The sequence below is a fragment of the Sarcophilus harrisii genome, chromosome 5, assembly GCF_902635505.1.
Source record: "Sarcophilus harrisii chromosome 5, mSarHar1.11, whole genome shotgun sequence".
Lineage (NCBI taxonomy): Eukaryota > Metazoa > Chordata > Mammalia > Dasyuromorphia > Dasyuridae > Sarcophilus > Sarcophilus harrisii.
The window spans coordinates 64,732,916-64,751,658 of record NC_045430.1 but is presented as its reverse complement, the minus strand read 5'-3'; the positions used below and the strand labels follow the sequence as shown (position 1 = coordinate 64,751,658).

Genomic DNA, 18,743 nt, shown 5'->3' with positions numbered 1-18,743 from the left:
GCATACCCTTTGATCCAGCAGTGCGTCTACTGGGCTTATACCCCAAAGAGATACTAAAGAAGGGAAAGGGACCTGTTTGTGCCAAAATGTTTGTGGCAGCCCTGTTTGTAGTGGCTAGAAACTGGAAAATGAATGGATGCCCTTCAATTGGAGAATGGTTGGGTAAATTGTGGTATATGAATGTAAACTATTTGCATTTTTGTTTTTCTTCCTGGGTTATTTATACCTTCTAAATCCAATTCTCCCTGAGCAACAAGAGAACTGTTCAGTTCTGCACACATATACTGTATCTAGGATATACTGTGACGTATTTAACATGTGTAGGACTGCTTGCCATCTGGGGGAGGGGGTGGAGGGAGAGAGGGGAAAAATCGGAATAGAAGTGAGTGCAAGGGATAATGTAAAAAATTACCCTGGCATGGGTTCTAGCAATAAAAAAGTTATAATTATTTTTTAAAAAAGAAGGTCTAAAAGCTCACTAAAGAAAATAATTCCTTAAAAATTAGAATTATACAAGTAGAAGTTGCATAATTAAGGAATTATTTTCATTTCATCAGAAAACAACAAACCTGGGAAATAGATCTAAGACAGACAATTAAAACTATTTAAAACTTTGATCAAAAAGAGCCTGGACATCATATTTCAAGAAAATATCAAGCCTCAATATCCTAGAACCAGAAAGCAAAATAGAAATTAAAAGAATACACCAATAATCTCTTGAAAGACATACCCCAAATGAAAATTTCAAGGAATATTACAGCCAAATTCCAGAACTTTCAGGAAGTAGAAGGGAAGGGAAATAAGAAGCAGGGGTATTGATACAAGGGAGGGTGGATTGAGGGAGATAATGGTCAGAAGCAAAACACTGTTGAAGAGGGGCAGGGTGAAAAGAGAGAAATGGATAAACAGGGAGAAAATTGGATGGAGGGAAATATACAATAATCAAATTTATGAATATGAATAGGATGACCTCACCTATAAAATGGAAGCAGATAGAGGTGTATTAAAAACCAGAATCTTACAATATATTCTTTACAAGAAATACATTTAAAGTAGACACACACACACATATACACAGAGTAAAGGTAAGAGTATGGAGCAGAATCCATTATCCTTCAGCTGAAGCAATAATTGAAACAAAAAAGTTAAAAATTTTAAAGAACAAAGAGTTCTTTAATGTCAGCACTCTCAAACAGCCAGAAGCATGGGGAGACTGATTGGAAGGGTGGGAAGAAGAAACAGAGTTTACTTATTAGAAATCCTCAGAAAATTGAATCAAACAAGTAATTTCTTGGATATCTCTTGAGAATAGCAGAGAATGAAGGTGAATTTACACTTCCAGCCATCAGATTGATCACTTCAGGTCCCAACAAGACTCTTCAGAAATTACCTTCCTAATGAACAGCTTTTTAAACTTCTCAATTTTTCATCATTTTCTCCAGTATTCCATTTAGCAACACTAATGTTTGTGCATGCTTGTATACCTGAAAGTTCTCTTTGATCCGCTTTTCACTGAAGCTCTTTGCCAAGACTACCACTCCTCGCTGAATCTGGTATCGAAGAGCAACCTGGGCTGGTGAACGATTGTGTTTCTTGGCAATGGTTCCTAGGACTGGGTCATCTAGCAGAACAGGAGACTTTTCATCTATCCTGTAAGAGAAAATAAATGTTTTGAAATCTGTGGTCAGAACAGAGTTCTATTGATAGTAATCACCCTTCATATTACTCTAGTTTTTTAAATTTTAAAAAGCATCTCTAGACATCTCATTTGGACCTCCTAATACTACCATGAGGTGGGCAGAGCAAATGTTATTAAATTCTGTTTACATATAATGAAATATGGCTTAGAAAGGTTAAATTATTTCTTCAAACTATTTCTACTCATATGAAAAGATGCTCCAAATCATTACTGATCAGAGAAATGCAAATTAAGACAACTCTGAGATACCACTACACACCTGTCAGATTGGATAAGATGACAGGAAAAAATAATGACGAATGTTGGAGGGGATGTGGGAAAACTGGGACACTGATACATTGTTGGTGGAACTGTGAAGGAATCCAACCATTCTGCAGAGCAATCTGGAATTATGCTCAAAAAGTTATCAAACTGTTCATACCCTTTGATCCAGCAGTGTTACTACTTGGCTTATATCCGAAAGAGATCATAAAGAAGGGAAAGGGACCTGTAAGTGCAATGTTTGTGGCAGCCCTCTTTGTAGTGGCCATAAACTGGAAACTGAGTGGATGCCCATCAATTGGAGAATGGTTGGGTAACTTATGGTATATGAATATTATGGAATATTATTTTTCTGTAAGAAATGACCAGCAGGATGATTTCAGAAAGGCCTGAAGAGACTTACATGAACTGATGCTGAGTGAAATGAGCAGGACCAGGAGATCACTGGGATCAATTCTGATGGATGTGGCTCTCTTCAGCAATGAGATGAACCAAATCAGTTCCAATTGATCAGTGATGAACAGAACCAGCTACACCCAGCAAAAGAACTCTGGGAAATGAGTGTGGTCCACAACATAGCATTTTCACTCTTTCTGTTATTGTTTGTTTGCATTTTTGTTTTCCTTCTCAGGTTATTTTTACCTTCTTTCTCAATCCGATTTTTCTTATGCAACAAGATGTATACATTTGGATTTAACATATACGTTAACATGTTTAATATGTAAGGGACTGCCTGCCATCTAGGGAAGGGGGTGGAGGGAAGGAAGTTTTTGCAAGGGTCAATGTTGAAAAATTACCCATGCATATATTTTCTCAATAAAAAGCTATAAAAAAAAAAGACTTGGATCCCTCAGGGATTGCTGAAGGATCAAATGAGAAAATCCTATAAATCAAGTTGCAAATCTTCAAAACCTTTATGATAATAACAATAACAATAACTAATAATAGCAGTTAGCAACTGTTTTTCCTAGACCTTAGCAGATTAACAATAGAAAATTTAAAGAAAAAGAAAAACTTGGCACATTGGTAGTTGTAACAAATGACAGCTGGAAAGCTGAAAGAAAAACTAGCAAAAAGACACAAGAAATAAGAGCATGCCAGTCATCAGATATTTAGACCAGCAAAAGATGATTCTATATATCACCTAATAGTCTCTCAAGTCATACTACATATATATATATATATATATATATATATATATATATATACACCTTGTTTATAGGATATAGGGAATTTGGTACTTATTATTATTGCCTGGGCAATCAAGAAAAGGTGATACAATGTTATGAATTAATTGGTCAAAGAGGCATGAGGATTTCTATAGATATATATTTATATCTCTATCTATATCTACACATATATGTATATGTAATATATTTTGTAATGTTTTTATTTAAAATGATAAAAAAATTGACATTTGAATAAAGTAAGTTTCAGAAAATAAAAAAAATTATTTCTTCAAGATCATACAACTAGGAAAATGCCAGAGTTGAGTGTTAAATCCCATTAAGTATAATCCCTTAGTCAATACTATTTCCACTACTCAACGTTGCGTAATTTGTAAACATACAAAATTTGGAATCAACTTTATGAGTGATTAAGAAATCCATTCTAGACCCCCCTTTTCTTACTTACCATGGAGACTCTCTGTTGGATCCCAAAGCACTGTATGCTACTAATATGATGTCATTTGACTTGCAGAACTCCAATAATTTGCTCTGGTTTAGGTAAGGATGACATTCCACCTGTAGTACAATAAATACTGAAGTTTTAGCTAATAAAAATAAGCTGTGTATGGCCCAAAAAGGGCAATATTTAGCATTTTAGTAAGTAAAGGACTTGAAAATTTGCTGGTTACACTCCAAATCACAGAATGTTAGCATAATATATTTCCACTTAAGGCTCCCTCTTTTCAAGAAAAATTTTTTTTGCAAAGCAATTGGGGTTAAGTGACTTGCCTAGGATCACACAGCTAATTAATTTTAAGTATTTGAGCCCAGATTTTTACATAGAGCAGTTAGTGCTAAAATGGACAAAAAAGTAGTTTTATGCTAAAGAAAAAAACTTTAAACCAACTGATAAAGGTTATAAGATTCAGATACTGCCACTGGTGAATAGTTTGACGTTTGAAAGTAGGAAAAGAACTTTGGTTTAATGAAAATTGTTTATAATGCTGAATGAAGTAAGCAAAATCAGGAGAACATAACACATAGTAATAGCAAGATTATATGATGATCAACTATGAAAGACTTAGCTCCTCTCAGCAATGCAGTGATGCAAGACTTGGGATGAAAAATGTTATCTGCATTTAGAGAGAGAACTATGGAAACTGAATGTGGATCATAGCACAGTATTTTCACTTTTTGCTTGTTTTTTTCTTTTGGTTTTTTCCCTTTTAGTCTGATTTTTCTTGCACAACATGATAAATCTGGAAATATATTTGAAATGATTTAAGTGACTTGCCTAGGATCACATAGTTAATTAATTTTAAGTATTTGAGCCCAGATTTTTACATAGAGCAGTTAGTGCTGAAAGGGACAAAAATTGATTCTTCTTGTGCAAAATGATAAATGTAGAAATATGTGTAGAAAAATTGCCCTTGTTTAGCCTATATTGAATTGCTTGCTGTCTAGATCAGGGAGGGAGAAAAATTTGCAATACAGGTTTTGCAAGGGTGAATGCTGAAAATTACCTTTGCATGTATTTTGAAAAATTAAAAAAATTATTATAAAAATGAATGTTGAAAACTATTTTTACATGTATTTGAAAAAATAAAATACTTTAAAAATTATTTGTAAAGCCTTTTATTATTTATTAATGAATCACTTCATTGTTGAAAAGAGCCATGTCCATCAGTATTGATCATCACATACTATCCCAGTATTAAATTTTTTTACAATTTTTTTTATAAAATTCAATTTAAGCAAATACGTATTTATGTAGATATATTCATATACTAATACACAGATTAATGTAATATGATATATTTATGTATATAGAGCATACATTTATATTCCTCTATCATATAATTAATATACATAATAATCATATATTACTAAATACATTAATATAATATATTATTAATAATTAATTAACACATTCATATCTCTTACTAATATAACTCATAATAGTACATTATACATAATATGTATATATTACATAAGACATATAATGTTGGCGTACATAGACATTAACTCCATGGACCGAGACCAGTAAGACTATTTCCTCTAGCAGATCATCACCATTGTGGATACCTTAATCCCCAACTCACGAGAGATCAGCAACCCGCCATCTGAAGATACAACATCCTTCAGAGCAAGCCCATAACTTGTGGATGAACCTTCTTTCCTACGACTGGCTATTGGTTGCTACTTCAGGCCCATTCGTTCCTGCTTCAGCTAAACCATGCTTTTCGTCGAGGCATTTGTGATGGTAACAGTGCTATTTAACCTCATATCGCGGCATCTCCAGTGATCATTACGGCATTAGGTAGTTCTTGTTGTTGCCATGTATAATGTTTTCTTGATTCTACACTTCACTTAGCATCAGTTCATGTAAGTCTCGCCAGGTTTTTTTGAAATCAGCCTACTGATCATTTCTTAAAGAATAATAATATTCCATAACATTCATATCTCATATCTTATTCAGCCATTCTCTAGCTAATAGGCATCTATTCAATTTCCACTTTCTTGCCACTACTAAAAGAGTTGTTACAATAATTTTTACCCCTGTGGGTCTTTTTCCTTTTTTTATGATCTCTTTGGGATATAGGCCCAGTAGAGACACAGCTGTATTAAAGGGTATGCACAGTTTGATAACCCTTTAAGCATAGTTCCAGATTGCTCTCCAGAATGGTTGGATCCATTCACAACTCCACCAACAATGTATCAGTGTCCCAGTTTTCCCACATCCCCTCCAACACTCATCATTATCTTTTCCTGTCATCTTAATCAATTTGAGAAATGTGTAGTGGTACTTCAGAGTTATCTTAACTTATACTTCTCTGATCAATAGTAAATTAGAGCACCTTTTCATATGACTAGAAATGGTTTTAATTTCTTTATCTGAAAATTGTCTGTTCATATCCTTTGACCATTTATCAATTGCAGAATAGGTTCTTTTCTTATAAATTGGAGTCAGTTCTCTATATATTTTAGAAATGAGGCCTTTTATCAGAACCCTTAAATATAAAATTTTTTCTCCATTTTTCTGCTTCCCTTCTAATCATAGATGCATTGGTTTTGTTTGCACAAAAACTTTTAAACTTAATATAATCAAAATTATCCATTCTGCATTCTGTAATGTACTCTAATTCTTCTTTGGCCACAAATTCCTTCTCCACAGATCTTTTAATTTGCTTATAGTATCACTCTTTATGTCTAAACATGAACGCATTTTGATCTTATTTTGGTATGGGGTGTTGAGTTTGGGACAGTGCCTAGTTTCTACCATACTATTTTCCAATTTTCCTAGAAATTTTTGTCAAATAATGAGTTCTTATCCCAGAAGCTGGAGTCTAATAAAATACTCTTAAGAAAAAAAATTTTTAATAAAAATTCTTTAAATGTGTGTAGAGAAAGTTTTTAGGTAGTAATTATTTGAGCCATTTTAATAGGAAATCAACCATGTGATAAAAATATATTCATTTGATATGTTCATATGATAAAAATATGACCTCATGGATTATATAGGATGAAACCTTGCATGTCTGTTAAAAGTTTTATTGTCTAAAGGATCAAGGACATAAATTTTATTTATTAAAAAATTGAAAAATATAAATAAGAAGAAATAGATTCAAGCACCAAAAATGAGATGGAGCACCATGATGAAGATAGCATTATAAACAATTTTCATTAAACCAAAGTTCTTTTCCTACTTTCAATAAGTCTCTCCTTTCATTTGAAAGGAAAGCTGAAAAGAAAATAATTGCACAAGAAAAGGGATTTTTTTACCTGGTTGCAGACAGGTTTATATTTAAGCCCAGTTTTGTTCAGGATCATTTCCAATTGCCTGCGGTTGAAGTTGGAAACTCCAATGGACTTTACAAGGCCTGCATCCTTACATTTCTCCATAGCCTGAGCAGAGAAAGATTGTGAACCACTGTGAAATATTGGAGGACACAATGAGTAGATTCCTTCTCCTACTCCATCATGTAGCCTTTGTCTTTTTTATTTCCTCTCCTTTGATTTGAAAAAAGAATCCTCATAGAATTTAAAACTAGAAGGAGCTTTAGATAAAATTTAGTCTGATTTCCTCTTTATTCTTAGTCAAGGAAATCAGGATCTAGAGAAGTTAATGACAAATTCTATCTAGGTAGTTAAGAGACCAAACCATAATGTGAGTTCAGGTCTTTTGACTTTATTACTATGCTGATTCAGAGGACAGCTCTTCACTAGGTATCTTTCTAGTTTTAAAAGAAATATATTTACTGACATTGAATCCCATATGCTTTTTCAAGAAAAGTATGAAAATTTGGAAGATGTCGCTATTTCTACATGACATTGAATGCCATATGCTTTTTCAAGAAAAGTATGAAAATTTGGAAGATGTCGCTATTTCAGTGAATGAAATTTAAAATCATAAGACTCAAAGTCAACATACTCAGAAATTTCAAATTAGCCTTTCATTCCTTGATATGTGTAACAAAATCTATACTGCCAAGAAACAGAAACAGCAATAAGCACCAGAAAAACAAATTCCCCAGTTATCTACTTTCTATTGTTTCCCCATGCTTTTTGGTATTTTCTCCCCTGCTATTCCCTTTCTATTTGACCTGGGACTTTTCCTTTTATCTGATCTGACAAGATGTCTAAATTTCTTGGAGTTTGGGAGAAATTCTGGGAGTGTTCTCCCCATTCTATGATACAAATCAGAGAAGCCAAGATCCCATTACCACCAACAGAACCTGCTTCAACAATATCTTGAAGTCCACAATTCCTTGGATTTTCCAGTTAGCCTCTCAATAATCATTTAATCCACACATATTTTTGTATTAATATAGAATAATAAACCATTAGGGTCTATATTTTAGTCCAATTGTCCTTATTCATCAGATTGTTGAGATCATTCACAACATCCCCAAATTAGTGTCAAAGCTAAAATTCTAAGTATAGATTTCTAGTTCTGTACTTATGCCATTTAACAAGTTGTCTTTTGTCTTTTCCTTGATAAAATTCACTTCCAACTACCTGAGGGTCTCCCTCTCCAGGCACAATCATTTTTAGGCAGAGTTAATTGTACCTCAAAGCCATAACATGTTTTTGGTTATCCATTGCCACAAGTCACCTACCTCCCAAGTGTCCCGCAAATCCACAAACTCAAATATAATTTTCTGATTTTCATCCTGTGGGATCTTAGTTTTGCCAGGCTGTAATTAGAAAAGAGAAACTTATCTTTCTGAGATGGTCAAGCAAGTGAATGAGTCCATCAAGCAAGTGAATGAGTCCATTCAAGGCAACAAACATTTATTAAATACCTACTGTGTTTATTGTATAAGGCGTCATAAATAAAGTGCCATAAATAAAACATAAAATGGTGACATAGTTCTTGCTTTATCAGTGTTTACCTTCTACTAGTAGGGAATCAATCAAGTACATGAATAATAACACTACAACTCCAGAAGATAAGAAATGTAGATCTGAAAAAAAAATATTAGAAATCATCTAATCAAACCTTCTCTTTGTTTAAAACTTTATTGATAATTTGTGACACAAAATATTTCTTAACAAACCCTAATAGGAAGCACATTTCCTCAAACAATTAAGCAAACCACCTAATTTAATAACATGGCTATGACTGATAGCATGTGCTACTTTTTAACTTGGTAGTCTACTGATTTTTAAAAAGAAAAGAGGGGTCCTTTTTTTAATTTAAATAGCCTAGTATTTTTTTTTATATTGTTGGATTCATTTATATCCATTCATTCAATTACTCATAAAGCATTTATTAAGCACCTGTGATATTTATATAGCAGCTCCTAAACTAGCTTCTGGATATACCAAAAGGAATTATCTCATTTCTAGATAGTTTTAGTAATTCCTGTTTTGTGATCCTTGGCTCAGAATCAAAATGCTAAATCTTCAATTCATTTTTATGAATGGTTATTCTCGTTAAAAATTCTCCCCTTCCCTAAAACATTCATTCCTCTTCCCTCTCTCACTTCCCTTTTGTCCCCATTCATTTTATCCTTTTTTTCTTGTACTTCCGTTCCCCAGAAGAGATAATGTTATGATTCGTAAATCCCTTCATCCCCCAACTCTCTTTATAGGTTATCTCTTAAATACCCATACAATTTCTCTTTCTTTCTCACTAACCAATATAAGCAGGGTTTCCCTTTTTAGTATGAAAGCACTGGGACATCACCCAGTTTTTTTAAGCTATATAGACTGTTAACATTGCTCAAATTTCTTTTGTCCCTTGCATTTTTTTTTTTGAGGCAGTTGGGATTAAGCAATTTATCTAGGGTAACAGAACTACTAAGTGTCTGAGGCTACATTTGAATTCAGGTCCTCCTTATTCCAGGGCCAATGCTCTGCAACATTTAGCTGCCCCTGTCCTTTGCATTTCAAAGACTATTGAAGATAACTTCCTAAATATGTTTAGGAGAATTGCACGTTTTTAACCTATATTGGATTACTTGCTGTCTAAGGGAGGGGACAAGTGGGGAGGGAGGGAGAAACATTTGGAACACAAGGTTTTGCAAGGGTGAATGTTGAAAACTATCTTTCCATGTGTTTTGGAAAATAAAAAGCTATTTAAAAATCCAAAAAAAAAAAAAAAAAAAAAAAAAGATGGCCTCCAAAAGTAGAAAAAAGTACCCCAGCTACACCTACTTACTCTTGCAAAACCGAACTTTATGTCACACTGAATAATGATCAAGAAATTAATGAGAAACGATAAGTGAAATCTTACACTCCAGAACTGCAGAAAAAGTCATCTAGCAGTCCGAAAACAAGTAAAGTACACTCTTCCCCTCTCTCCCAGGCAAGGCTTCCCAGAGAGATGTGGCATCTGTAGCCTGAAGGGCTCTGGTCTGGATTCATCAAAAATGGAGAGTTTGCCTGAGAAAGTCCTGAGGTACAGACCTTGGAAACCCTAGGGAGGAACAACTGGAAGAACTACTAAGTTGCTTGAGTCAAAACAGCCAAGGCCAAAGCTTAGGGGATCCAAACACTGTTCTGCGATGTCAGAGATGTCAGCTCTCTGAACTTCAAAGAACCTTGAGGAGCACGAGGCAAAACTAAACAGCCCTTCATTAGCTCAGGACTCAAGAATCTACCTGCCTTAGCCTCCCTCCCCAGGGCCAGGTATGGAAAAAAAAATTAGGCAACACAAATATTATGTGACATCTTAATAAACTAAAAATTAGAAATTAGAAATTCCCAAAACTTCTAGTGGGCTAATATTAGAACGTCCCTAACCTCTATGCAGAGACAAAGTATGAGCTTGAAGATGGATTTATGTCATTGTCGTAACTTCTTTCTGTCCATTAATAAGACATATCAATGTTTTTTTTTTCTTAAAAGATTTGCTTTCACAATTATCAAAGGCTAATTATAAAACCTTGTTCTTTTCCTCTTATCCCCTGCTCTTGCACATTTTTTTAAATTCTGATAATAAATTCTGCTACATATGTTTCAAATACTCTTGTTTTTCTCCTTGGACTAATACCCCAATCTTTTTCTGTGAAATGCTTTTCTTTTCTATCCTAACTTGCTTTCCAATGCTGCTGATTTGGCTATAAGCATCCTGAAAGTTAAAAAAATCAAATTCATACAAAATTAAAGGAATATGAATTTGCTACCAGAAAGAGCAGATTCCTTAGCACACTAATGTATTTCTAAGTTTTTTCCTCCTTATCTTTGACCCACAGTCATTGGATCTTGTTGGCAAATATACCTTTCCCAAGAATTCAAATAAATTCCCCAGTTCAGGGACTACAAGCATACATCACCATGACCAGTCTCATCTCTTAAGGATATTCTTTGCTTGCAATATTTAGGCATCTAGTTTAAATATTAGGACATTGCCCACTCCTATCAACAAAGGCTTTTTTTTTTCCTGTCAGAACATTAATCTGCAATCCTCTAGACCAAAGCTTCTTAAACTGTGAGTTGTGGCCCCACACGGGGTCTTATAACTGAATGTGGGGGTTGCAAAATTATGATGTATTATCAGCAAATGTTTTATTTGTATACCTATTTTATATAGCTATAATTCCACATGTTAGGTCTGTAACTGAATGTGGGGGTCATGAAATTATGATTTATTTTCAGTAAATATTTGATTTATATACCTATTTTATATACTTGGGGTCATGTAAAAATTTCTCAAGGAAGAGTGGGGGGGGTTGCGGGGCGGTGAGTAGAAAAAGTCCTTTTCTATACAAAGCCTGAATAAGGACAAAACATTCCTCTTCTTATAGAAACAGGATTAAAAAATGCTAAGGCTGAATGAGAAAAAAGTTTTGCATACCTCAAAGCGGTTCTAATACTTACTTTAAGAGAGACAGGCCAATGGATAATATAGAGGTCGATGTAATCAAGCTGGAGGGCCTTGAGGGTCTCTTCCAGGGCAGGCCTGACCAAATCAGGGTGGTGGTGTGTACTCCAGAGCTAAAGAGACCCAAGGAGTCTTCAGTTGTGTATTCTTTATCAAAGCAATTCCAAACAGACCAGACAAATCATGTCAATACCAGAACAGCAAGCTGAGTTCCCAGAATGGCCAATTACCAAAACAATCTTAAAGCAGCTTAAGTTTTTCCTTGTCACTTAATCTCTCTATGTCTGTTTATAAAACGAAGGATAATAAATATTCCCTCCAAGAGTAATTATGAAATTCAAAAAAGATGTCACATCCTTTGAAAATTGCAAAAGGAACCTCTTTGAGGAGAAATTTTACCCACTAAAACATGGGTCTGAATGGTCCATTAAAGGAAGTTGGGAGTGAATGTTCATCCACTATAGAGACATCTCTGAATGGAGATGGGAAGTGGAAATATGGCTTAAAAGAAGTAATAGATAAGCCTGGAACTAGAAAGGTGAGAAGGAGAAAAAATAGTCATGAAGTGAAGTGCTTCTCCTCGGCTAAACTTTCTGGGCTGGACCTACTGAACTAGTGAACAATAAAGTATCCTCTCAACTCATGTTAGTGCTGGAATTTTAATAAATTTTAATAAAACTGTGTTTTGATAAGCTTTTGAGATTTTTTTCCATCTATGTATAGTTATAGAATCAAATGTCAAAAAGAGAAGATAAGGAAGTAGGCATTGAAATCCAACACCTTCACTTTTACCTTATGTATTGGGTAGGTGCCTAATTTACCTTACATTGTTTCTTAAAATGATGGAACACAAAATTTAGATTTAGATTTAGATTTAGAATGATTTAGAAGCACAGGACAGACAATATGCTAGTTTTGAAACTTTCTATGCCTGTAGTTTGGGAGGAGGTTTTAGGAAATGTTGCTATTACTTTAGTATTTTATTATTTACTTTTCTATTTCATTTTAGGACTTTTCATACAATTTCATTGGAATAAGAAGTTTTGATTGTTCTCGTATAAATCCCTGCCTCCAATAAATTAATGTAATAACTAACACTTTGGCAAGTTTCAAGGACAAAGTGCTAGAAACTAGTTACAATAGAGAACCAAAGGAAAAGAATGAAAATTGAGCTAGAAGAAAAAAAAACTGACGAAAGTTTATTTTAATCCCTTTCTTGTCTAAATCCAGTTATATATGGATGGCAAGACAAGACTATGAGAACACCTTTAAATTAAGCATATGAGATTGTTTTATAAGTTTGTTTGTTTTCAATACACATTGCTTTATGAATCATGTTGGAGAGAAAAATCAGAGCAAAAGGGAAAAACCATGGGAGAGATTAAAAAAACAGAAATGAACATAGTATGTGTTGATTTACATTCAGTTTCCTTAAATATTTTTCTGGATACAGATGGCATTTTCTGTCCAAAATCTATTTAGATTGCTTTGGATCGCTGAACTGCTTAGAAGAACCAAGCCTTTCATAGTGCACATAAGACTTTTGAATTAAATTACATAATAGTATGTTGCTAAATTTCTACCAAATCTGAGGGCACATTACTACAGTTCAGAAGCAGTTAACTCCATGTTACCTTCCTCAAAAAGAAGTCTACTTCAGGCATAAACCCACACCTAACACCGTATACCAATATAAGGTTTGATTGAGTTCATGATATAGGCATAAAGAATGATATTATAAACAAATTAGAAGAACGTAGGGAACCACTACATAGAATTCCCAATCCCTCTATTTTTGTCTGCCTGCATTTTTGATTTCCTTCACAGGCTAATTGTACACTATTTCAAAGTCCAATTCTTTTTGTACAGCAAAATAACTATTTGGACATGTATACTTATATTGTATTTAATTTATACTTTAACATATTTACCATGTATTGGTCAACCTGCCATCTGGGGAGGGGGTGTGGGGAAGGAGGGGAAAAATTGGAACAAAAGGTTTGGCAATTGTCAATGCTGTAAATTACCCATGCATATAACTTATAAATAAAAAGCTATAAAAAAAGAAGAAGAACATAGGGTTTGTGGAGGAGGAAGGAATTTTTGACCAAAGAAGAACTAGAGATCATTATTGATCACAAAATAGAGAATTTTGATTATATTATGTTAAACAGTTTTTGTACAAACAAAACTAATGCAGACAAAGTTAGAAGGGAAGCAATAAACTGGGAAAACATTTTTACATCCAAAGAATCTAATAAAGGCCTCATTTCTAAAATATATACAGAATTGACTCAAATTTATAATAGTTCAAGCCATTCTCCAGTTAATAAATGGTCAAAGGATATGAACAGACAATTTTCAGATGAAGAAATTGAAACTATTTGTAGTCAATTTAAAAGTTGCTCCAAATCACTATTGATCAGAGAAAAGCAAATTAAGACAACTCTGAGATATCACTACATACCTCTCAGATTGGCTAAAATGACAGGAAAAGGTAATGGGGAATGTTGGAGGGGATGTGGGAAAACTGAGACATTGATTCATTGTTGGTGGAGTTGTGAACGAATCCAACCATTCTGGAGAGCAATTTGGAACTATGGTCAAAAAGTTATCAAACTGTTCGTACCCTTCGATCCAGCGGTGTTACTATTGGGCTTATATCCCAAAGAGCTCTTAAAGAGGGAAAGGGACCTGTATGTGCAAAAATGTTTATGGCAGCCCTTTTTGTAGTGGTAAGAAACTGGAAACTGAGTGGATGCCCATCAATGGGGGAATGGCTAAATAAATTATGTTATATGAATGCTATAGAATAATATTGTTCTGTAAGAAATGATCAGCAGAATGAGCAGGACCAGGAGATCATTATATACTTCAACAATACTATATGATGATCAATTCTGATGGACCTGGCCATCTTCAGCAATGAGATAAACCAAATCAGTTCTAATGAAACAGTAATGAACTGAACCAGCTATACCCAGCAAAAGAACTCTGGGAGATGACTAAGAACCATTACATTGAATTCCCAATCCCTATATTTTTGCCCACCTGCATTTTTTTGATTTCCTTCACAGGTTAATTGTACAATATTTCAGAATCTGATTCTTTTTGTACAGCAAATAACAGTTTGGACATGTATACTTATTGCATATTTAATTTATACTTTAATATATTTAACATGTATTAGTTAACCTGCCATCTAGGGGAGGGGGTGGAGGGAAGGAGGGGAAAAATTGGAACAAAAGGTTGGCAATTGTCAATGCTGTAAAATTACCCATACATATAACTAATAAATAAAAAGCTATTAAAAAAAAAGAAAAGAAACAATCAGCAGGAGGATTTCAGAGAGGCTTGAAGAGGCCTACATGAATTGATTCTAAGTGAAATAAGCAGAATCAGGAGATCATTATATATGGTAACAACAAGACTATATGATGATCAATTCTGATGGACATGACTCTCTTCAACAATGAGATGATTCAAACCAGTTCCATTTGTTCAGTGATGAAGAAAGCCATCTACACCCAGGGAGAGGACTATGGGAACTGGGTGTGGACCACAACATAGCATTCTCACTCTCTCTGTTGTTATTTGCTTGCATTTTGTTTTCTTTCTTAGTTTTTTTCTTCCTTCTTGATCTGATTTTTCTTGTTCAGCAAAATAACTGCATAAATATGTATAGATATGTTGGATTTAACATGCATTTCAACATATTTAACATGTATTGGACTACCTGGCACCTAAGGGAGGAGATAGGGGGAAGGAGGGGAAAATTTGGAACAAATGGTTTTGCAAGGGCTAGGGTTGGAAAAATTACCCATGAACATGCTTTGTAAATAAAAAAATAAATTAATTTTTAAAAAAAGAAGTCTACTTTTTTTTGGTCTCATCTTTAAGGCATTGTTCTGTTTTCCCAATAAAAAGATAGTTTTAAATAATGATTAATAATCAAGTACATGTTTATGATTTATTATTCTTTGTATTAAATCTGGAATCTAACTTCCTGTTAGACATTTTGTCTCTAATTTAGGGAAAATACAAGTTTGTCAAACATTAAATTCTTTTTTTTTTTAAATTTAATGTTAGGTGAATGACTTTCCTAGGGTCATACAACTAATACATGTCAGGTATTCAGATTTGATCTCAGGTCCTTTTCACTCCAATGCTGGTACTCTATGTACTGCACCATCTAGACAACCCCACTAAATTTCACAGTAAAAATATCATTTTCCCACAAACTCTACTTTTGATCCACTGAAAAAAAAATAAAAAATCCACTAACTGATCATCCCATATATTCTTCTCATGGTTTAGTCAAGAAACTTACATTCTGGTTGCAAATAGGAATAATTTATATTTTAGTCTTCAAAACTAAATTTAAACTGCTATTATACAATTGTCAATTATGCAACTGACAGATAAGAACAGTGAGTCCTTTAAACACACACAAAAAAATGACATTTGGTGCTTCAAAATAAAAGTAATCTCACAGCTGTTCATTCAGAAAATATGGTCATTGTCCTAGTGGTAATTCATTTTCTTTGTCCTTGCAGAGATTTCTTAATTATTTATTTGGGAAAATCAAATATCTAATTATTTATACTACCTTATAGAAGTATAAGCTCTTGAAGATCAAACAGTATCTATTCTTTCTTTAATAAAGATACTTGTGAAAATATATATCTTGCTCATTAGCTAAGTGACCACTCTACTTTCAAAAAAATTAGATGGGAGTTAAATTCCATAGTTTCTCATCAACACTAGCTAGACCTCTTTTCTCTTTTAAAGAATAATTCCTTTTTGCTTTTTAAATTGTCTTTGTTGAGAGGATATCTTTTTGTTCCCCATAAGCTATTATTTATATATCATATTATTTTTCAATTCAAAAAAAAATCCCACAAAACTCAATCGCTGATTTCCTCCCAACAATACCTTCCCTGTGTAGAATATCTCTTCTCTGGTCACTGTCCCATCTGCAATCTTTGTTCGGATTCCCTGTCCAACTTCTTTTTCATTTTCATATAGGAAAGCCCCATCAATATGGCGGAAGCCCACGTCAATAGCCACCTTTACAGCCATCTCAGCTTCATGTTTGGGAACCTAGAGATTCAAAGGGAAAGAATTTTTCAACCTGAATAAAAACTAAGCCATTGGACCTCTTTCCTTAAACATGGCTCTTTAATTATTGCTTCTCCTTTCCACTCTCTTTCTCATCCCCACATTCTTTCTTGCTTGTCTTTTTCCTGGTTAAATATTATTCAAGTTCTTCCATACTTAGCCACATTTTGCAATTTGTTTTCATTAGACACTTGTTTAATTTTTCATTTGGTCATTCTAGAAATGTGGGACTGTTGGGCAATAGAAGAATTAGATTATTTTGCCAAATAGACATCTACCCAGGTCAGCTGAAGTCTTTGGCTTAGACTTTGGTTTTTAAACTTTCAGTTTTAAGATCTGCTGCTATATTTCATGCCTTTCTTAGAATGTTGTAAGTTTGCTGAGTTTCAGGCTATTGAAGACAGCAGAGTACTATGCCAGAAAACTGAGCAATACTGATTTACATTGCAAAGATAATAAAGACTAAAGAAGGAGAAAAGCTTTCCCCAGCTACTCAACCAATAAGTCCAGACAGACCCTCCCACTATGTAACCATAAACAATCATAAAAATTTATTTAGATAACTGCACTCTGCAATAATAACTCCACTCTCTCCAAAAAAAGTTTTCTTTTCACCTCAGAACCTAAAGGGAAGAGGCAAAGAATTTCTGATAAATGGACAGTGACATCTAAGGATAGAACAGGTTCAGAGCTGTGGTTGTTGGTCCTTTCTACTTACTCCCAAGAAGTCAGGGTAATCATCCACCCACTTTCAAACACCCACATCCCTCTAAAGTGCACAGGCTCATTAAGTAATCTATGTCCATAGAGTACAACCAGTAATTCTGTGGTACAGATTTACTTCAAAAATTAGCAAATATTCATGCTTATGCTATCAGAGCAAAAAGGACTTCTTGTCTTGGGCAAAATTGCAATCAAAGAGTTAAGTATCAAGTCATCCATAGCTGCAAAATATTTAAAATTATATAATTAAATTTAAATGTCATATAATAATGATTCCTTATATAATTCATACAATAATTTATAAATGTAATTAAATGTTAAGCAAATATTATTTTTAAAAAACACAAACAGAAGTAAGGGGGGGGGGGCAGAATATCAACACTGCCGGTTCCTCATGTTTTTTTCTTAGCACTCAGGCTCCTGGATCTAACGTGCAAAATATATAGCCTCACATCTCTCCTTTCATCTATTTAAATATCATCTCTCCTGAAAATGGAAAGTTTTGAAGATGGGAAAGACAGATATAGGAGACACTGTCTGACCAAGATGTTCACCTCTCCTCTTACACTCTCAAGAATTTTTTCAAACTCTTGACTTAGTGAAAAACCCTACTCCCTCCTATCTGAGGGCTAACCCCATGATAGCTTTCTTTTCCAAGCCTACGAAGAACTACAACACCCAGGGTGTCTGTGGCCAGCCCATGGTAGTCAAATTCAGTTATGTGCTACATTTAGCGCAGTCACGTTTTACAGAAATTCACTATCCCACATTTGACATGTAAATGTGTATTTGTAGCCAAGAGTCTCTAGCGCCACACTGGGTATTATGGGGCCAGAACGGAATAAGGATAGTGTACTTCATCCACCACCCCCACCCCCCACCTCCCCCGAGTAGAACTCCTCACTCACAAACACCAGTCCTCCCTGTACTTACGCTTTTGGGTGCATAAGTACCAAGTCCGAGCGCTGGGATAGTATTCCCATCATTCATTGTCACCCTAAATCTGGAAAGAGCCATTTCTTTTCAGCCCACCGGTCAGGTAGATCAAGTGCAAAATCAGAAAACTCCCGCACCCGAGCAAAGACCAATTCACTGAAGACCTGACTTTATATTTGTACCCCATTGCCCAATGAAGCTCAGAGGGAGTGGCTTGGTTTTTTAAGTTAGTCGGAGGTGGGGTGGGGGACGGAGGAAATATCTAACTGAATTTCCTCCTTATTGCTTCCCCAAAAACGTAGCCGCTTTGAGCTGTGGGAAAAAAAGTAAACAAAATCTCCATTTGACTTAAATTTGATTGCTTTTCTGTAGTTATTCCTAAAAAATAGTGGGATCGGGGTCCTAAAAAAATGGTGGGGTCAGGGTTGGAGGACCCAGAAAGGGGCGGGGGGAGATTAGAAGAGGAGAAGAGGACGAGGAGGGAGAGATCATCCGTAAGGGA

The 18,743-nt window shown here is 34.5% G+C and overlaps 1 protein-coding gene across 1 annotated transcript in view; it reads right to left on the bottom strand.

Moving 5' to 3' along the window:
• The window catches only part of LOC100927108 (aldo-keto reductase family 1 member C1 homolog), a 30,320-nt gene extending 11,878 nt beyond the window's left edge, over positions 1–18,442 (bottom strand). The window contains exons 1-7 of the mRNA XM_003772428.4: positions 18,239–18,442; positions 16,397–16,564; positions 11,458–11,574; positions 8,250–8,327; positions 6,913–7,035; positions 3,596–3,705; positions 1,485–1,650 (exon numbers count right to left, since the gene is read on the bottom strand). Of these exons, the coding sequence (XP_003772476.1) occupies positions 1,485–1,650; positions 3,596–3,705; positions 6,913–7,035; positions 8,250–8,327; positions 11,458–11,574; positions 16,397–16,564; positions 18,239–18,322 (846 nt within the window). The 5' untranslated portion in view covers positions 18,323–18,442. The remainder of the gene's footprint in view (positions 1–1,484; positions 1,651–3,595; positions 3,706–6,912; positions 7,036–8,249; positions 8,328–11,457; positions 11,575–16,396; positions 16,565–18,238) is intronic.
• Positions 18,443–18,743: the final 301 nt, after the last annotated feature.